This window comes from Hipposideros armiger, unplaced genomic scaffold (genome assembly GCF_001890085.2).
Source record: "Hipposideros armiger isolate ML-2016 unplaced genomic scaffold, ASM189008v1 scaffold_26, whole genome shotgun sequence".
NCBI lineage: Eukaryota > Metazoa > Chordata > Mammalia > Chiroptera > Hipposideridae > Hipposideros > Hipposideros armiger.
The window spans coordinates 5,888,375-5,894,446 of NW_017731376.1; the positions used below are offsets into that span (position 1 = coordinate 5,888,375).

The 6,072-nt window shown below is 47.1% G+C and overlaps 1 protein-coding gene across 7 annotated transcripts in view; it reads right to left on the reverse strand.

The window, feature by feature from the left end:
• Positions 1-1,452: 1,452 nt before the first annotated feature.
• The window catches only part of TBC1D1 (TBC1 domain family member 1), a 108,252-nt gene continuing 103,632 nt past the window's right edge, over positions 1,453-6,072 (reverse strand). For all 7 annotated transcript variants that reach the window (XM_019636046.1, XM_019636045.1, XM_019636042.1 and 4 more), the window contains one exon: positions 1,453-3,333. In XM_019636046.1, the coding sequence (XP_019491591.1) occupies positions 3,133-3,333 (201 nt within the window). In that variant the 3' untranslated portion in view covers positions 1,453-3,132. The remainder of the gene's footprint in view (positions 3,334-6,072) is intronic.

Below are 6,072 nucleotides of genomic sequence, written 5' to 3' on the forward strand. Positions count from 1 at the left end.
TTTTACCACACAGAACGTCTCTGGGTTTTAATTTGTAGAACTTTGGTAACACTTGGCTGAGGGCAGCAGATGAAGGGTGGGGGGTTAAGTCCTGGATGCCAGCAATGGTCTGTTGCCGTTCTTAGTCTCCAATGTTGCACCGTCAGTGATTCTCAAAGTCAAAATCAATCTGTGAATGTGAGCTCCATGGATCACTAGTCACATCTATTTATGGTCTCTGTAAAATGACTCACATGTGCATGCTATCATTCAAATTAGGTAGGTTTTAAAATTAACTGTGGTGGCTCTGTAGTGTCATCTGAGTTAAGTCAAAGCTCCCTTCCCTGGGTGGTTGTATGTGGAAATTGATTCAAAGATGCACTTCTGTGAGATTTCGAGGGCAAAAGTGAAAGGTTATTTTTTCTCTGGAGGTCATCAGTCAAATATGGCGACCAGCAGACACACACATGCCTATCCTTGTCCTTGTCCACTCCACCTCCATCTCTTCTTCTCAAGTGTTGACCTTGAGTGTTGACCGAGGTTGGCCCCAGGTCCACCACTAGGCACCTGGCTGTAAATGCAGAGGTGGCCACTACATGGCAGTAACAGCTTCTTACAGAGCTCGCTGCAGACCGCCCTACCCATGCGTACTTCAGCAGTTTTGCTTCTCAGATGGACTAGCTGGTTCGCATACCTCCATTTGCACACCTTCTGCAAATTCACTTCTCAGCTTCCCACACGGTTGTGCTGGGTCTAATTCCTGTAACGAATCCTATATCCCACAGCAATCAGAGCACCTCTTCTCTGGACTCACCAAACCAAACACACAAATCCCCAGACATTGTTGTTCTATCTCCATGTAAGACCTAAGAGGGCCCCAAGCTGAGTGTTCGGCAAAGAAGACATTTTTCTACATGTTTTCTAAGTAACACTGTGCTTCCTGCGGGCTCAATGCCCTAAGTCTAAGAGGGCACAAATGGTATCACAAGAAAACCAACCTTCAAGTGCACATGCACAAGTGCATTTGGAAAAAATATAATATGAAATTTACTTCGTTTAAAAGTTTGCCTCTACGGGTCCCTCACACAGTGATGCGAGTTGGTTCTGTGTGTTTTTCTTTCCCTGGATACGTCACTGGCTCAGACTGTCTCAGACACAGGCTCACATCAACAGTCCCCTCTGCCCAGTGCAATGTTACACATAGCAGCACTCGATGGCACACACAACTGATGGAACTGGTCTCATTAGTGCAACTGCTCACACCCCAAGTAGAGATGTTACAACATAACAAGCACTTGGGTAGCAATTCTAAAAACACAGGATGTCAACACTTCAAATGAGTTCACCGATGCTTAGGTAATAGTCACACACTGACCTATAGGTGTTCGTGAGGCATTCCTTCACTCCTGGGCTGAAAAGCAAAAATTCAAAGATAATAAAACAAACAAACAAACAAACAAAAAACCACCATAAAACTGTGCACATGAATTGTTTTATTGCTTTCTTGTTTCTTATTTAATGCAGAGTCAGTGTTTTTGAGGAATGGTCATAAGTTGTCCAAATTTCAACATTATTAAATATTCAAACAGTAAAATATTGGGGGAAAAGCCCTCAACTGTTAACTTCTCTAAGTTATATCTGATGGGAGGGACAACTTGGGTTAAAGGCTACTGGGCTTGTAATCTTGGCTTATGAAGAGAACTACTATCCTCTGACATGGGGATCAGGAGTGTCCCAAATGTCAACCAAGTGTTTAGGCACTGGGGGCAACATGTTTGTCCCCCTTTGAAATGTCTGGGAAGATTTATAATGATATCAGATCTGAAAATTATTTTCACCTCAGACTCAAAGAGATGCCCACCACTGAGAAAGTCAAAAGAAACTCCTTTGGGATAGAACAAGTGGTTGCAAGGACCAGCAATGATTCTTCTTTGAAGGAAGTGACGTGTGCCTACACAGTTCCTCTCTAATCCACCCTTTGTAAGAAAACCCCCCATTCTGAAAGCACATGGGAGAGGCCCAACATAGCAACCAAATGAAACCAGGGCAACCGTGAGCGGCTTTTTGCTTGTTGAAGGCACAGGGTCTTCATCATCCTGAGTGGGGCGAGTGGGGAGGGGGCGTCACTGTGTTGTGAGTTATGGTCAATACACACATCCTACCTCGAAAACCCTGCTCTCAGCTGCCATACATTTGATTGCAATTTTAGGCTGATCTTTTTTGAAAGTCCCAGAATCTCTGGCACCCTAAAAATCCTGATGTGGCCTGCTACTCCTGCAAGGAATCAGATTCCCAACAGGTAGAGGCTCCAAGGGACACACAGCTGCAGTCCGTCATACAACAGGCAAAAATGCATACAGGACTCTAGAACATGGATAGAAAACACCACAAATAAATAAATATCTCGAATGCCACCGCTGCAGGGCGCATGCTAGCAATACCTGGTAGTCTAAAAAATGGTGATCTTCCCATAAAACATTTATCTACAATGACTTTGATCAATACTTAAGGGCTACGCAAAAAAAATGTATGAAAATACTATGTTTTTAGAAAAAGAAACTTCATTACATATCAAGGACAGAGACCAAACTCAAGATGTTAAATTTAAATAAATCACTTTTGATCTTTCCCAATGGTTACCTTGGTCTTCCATAGCAAAGATGGAAGGCGAAGGGCACACGCCCTGCAGGTAACGCCGAGGGTGCAGTCACTCCAACCCTCCTTGGAAAAACGATGGACCCACATCTTTGCCAGAGTAATTATCTCGAGCACTTCCAGCTTTTGAAATTCCACAGTATTATGAATGCTCCTTACAGACAAAGTGATACCAAAAAAGGAAACACAAAGGTGCATTTATTCATGTCCATGCCATCTAAATCTACTGATTATAGTAATTAGAACCGGAGAAGGGACCAAGTGGAGCCTAAACAACAACAAAAACAATGGGGCGTTCGCCCCCCTGAATTGCAAGTTTTACTAGTTCAGAAGAATCTGCCTGCTGGCAAGCCTGTTTCCTCCCTGAGACGCACGCTTCGCACTTCATTCTCCCCATCCAGCACCTTCTTTCTCTCTCAGTTAAGGCCTGGACAGTGTCCGGATGGTGTTGCAAGGTCTCCTCCAGAGCCATGCCTGGCGGGGTGCTGTCCCCGTGTGTCAGTCGCCCGTGGGCGGGGGCTGCGTGCGGTCAGGCCGCGGACCGCCCAGCTCTGCAGCCTGCCTCCGAAGCTCCTCCACCGTGTGCAGCAGCGCCGAGCGCTCCAGCTCCAAGGCCAGGGCAGCCTGCTTCAGCTTGCTCTCGCTGGTCAGGAGCTTCTCCACGGTGGCTTCCAGGCTCTGGATCCTACCGTTCGCCACCTGGAGAATAAAGAAAAACATGAGAATGCAACGGCCCAGGGGACCTACTGCACACGCTGCTGTCATATTTGGGAGACGATGTGGAGTCATATTTTAGCAGAGAGGAATCTATTGTTTACTATCAGTGCTTCCGGCCACACAGGAAGACTACGTTTCCCAGGTTCTCTTGCAGGCAGGCCCGGCCACCCTGAGACCCTCTAGCATTTTCCTCCCCTGCAGTGGCTACTTTGGAAGCTACCTGCTGAGATGGTGACTTCAGCATGCAGGAGCCCGAGCTCCAGGCTACCCACACAGCGGCTGCAGCTCTGATATCGCCAAAGGAAGCTGCATGGAGAAGAGGTGGGGCTTTGGGGGTGAAAAGGCCTCTATTGTGCTAAGCCACTGAGATCTGAGCGTTATTACTACAGCACAGTCAGCCTATTCTCACTACTACATATATTTACAAGTACAAATTGATTTCAGACCGACAGTCAAAATGGATTCCATGTAAAGGCCTGAGTAGTAATGTGCTCTAATCTGAAATTCTTTTTATTTTCCTTATAGTAACGAGATATCACTATGTCAGGGGACATGGGCATTTCCCCTGGAACACGGGTGGAGTGCTCAGAATAGCTGAGCGTTCTGCTAAGGGGCTCACGTGCACGGTCTCTCAGACCGGTCACCACCACCACGGAGCGAGGCAGTGTCCTCACGTGCACCTGCTCTCAGCCTCAGAACCTAGCACAAAATTAACGTCAGGGGGGTAGAACTTCCAGGTGCTTTTCTCTAATGGACTCAGGAAGGTTTCCCAGGCAACGGGTGAATTGGCGCCATTGAAGCTGAGGGGTTTCTGGAGAAAACCACAGCAGCCCCGACGACTTTTACGTTGCTGTCCCCAAGGCCTTCCTGGCCCCTGCCTCAGCTCACAGCTACATTCTGTGCTGCTCAGAGGACTGGGTCATTAAGATACTGCTCTGTCTTGTTAATCCTGTCTAGGCCTCTACATGTCCCCATTTATTTTGGGTGGGAAAAATGGTGTATATATATATATTTTTTTCCCCCTCATTTTCAAAACAGGGTAAACAGTGTTTTGAACAAGATAATACTTGTGCCAGACAGACAACTCACGACTCAAAGTCTAGCTCTGACTGTGCTTCTGGAACACTCAAAATAGAAGGAAAAGAAGGACTGAAATTCTAAGTTGTCAGCTTACTAGGCAGGGGTGGTCATGCTTGGTGTGTATCTCCAAGCAGCCCTCTCCCATCCTCACAGTCCTACCCACGGTCAGGGCCACCCCTAGCAAGGATCACTCATTCAGAAGCCCCACGGCATTCTGGGATGTACGGCACAGCTTAGCAGTCAGCTGCTATGCACGGCCATTTACTGTTCTGCATGAACGTCAGGTCTCAATGACACTGAAGCTCTTTCAGACATCTCATCCTGCGCATGGGTCTGGCTTTCCACAGCATCTAGCTAGCTCATGGGCACTCGACAACTTGCAGTGGATTGTTATGAAAAATATATGTCCGTTATTACATGGCACCATCTGACATGTCTGTGCAATCGTCTTAGGTATGCTACTGGACAAAACAGGTTAACTGTTTGGTCTCAGGCTGCTGGACAATACTCTTGAGCATTTAACAAGAAAATAAACAGGACTTCAGAACAAAGCTTGAGAACAGGTCAATTGTGATACTTTGGGGGGAAAAAAAGATTTATGTTTGAAAATTAATAGGCCGGTTGAGTGGCTTAGCTGGTTAAGAGCTGGCTTGGGAGCACCAGCTCTGAGCAGCAGGGCTGCAGTTCGGATCCCACATTGAGGGCCAGTGACGCTCGCCCTCTATAGCTAAGATGATGAACAACAGCTCCACCTGGAGCTGGGCTGCTGTGAGTCGCCAGTGATGGCGTAGGCTGCAGCAGGGCAGCAGTGGGCTGCTGTGAGCTACGTGAGTGGCTGGCAGCCAGCGTGAGCGGCTGGTAGCTGCTGTGAGCTACTGGGAGCCGCTGTGAGCGACCGACCAATGACTGGTGACCGATTGCCTCACCCGGGAAGAGCACAATGATCATACCAACATGGGCCAGTGAAGCGACATCTTCCACAACTAGACTGAAGAACAAAATAGCAATTTGTCTACCTGTCTGTTCCCCTTCCCCAATTCCCCAATGCTGTTCCTCTCCTCCCAATTCCCGAATAAAATCTTTAAAAAAAGAAAGAAAATTAAGCATTGCATTGAACACGTATCCTTGGGCTCTGAAAATTGTTAATTAAAAAAAAAAAGAAAAAAAAGGTGTGAGTCTCACAGACTCACAGAGTCTGGCTGAAAGACAGTAAATCCATGTGACTTGTAATGGGAAAGCTACAGACAAGCACCCAGAAATGGACAACACAGCCCCAACTCTTTGAGAGCAGCAGTGTCTTATGGATGTTGGTGGCCCTGGCACCCTACTCAGCAAGGCCTCAGTCAAGAATGCTGGGCTGGCACAAGCTGTAGTCCTCAATGTGCCTCCAGACTTGGTAAGCCACTTGGTCAAGACAAAGACCGTTCCAAGGAGAACGTCTGTTATTACCATTACCACCTGATGCCTTTCTTGAAGAATGTAGGTATTGGGGCAGCTTTTCACAACTCCCCTCTCTTCACAAAAAGGGACAGTGTCACAGAAGCAGCATAAAATTATTCTTTTCTCTTAGGCGTGCGCGCGCCTCTCTCTCTCTCTCTCTCTCTCTCTCTCTCTCTCTCTCTCTCTCTCTCTCTCTCTCTC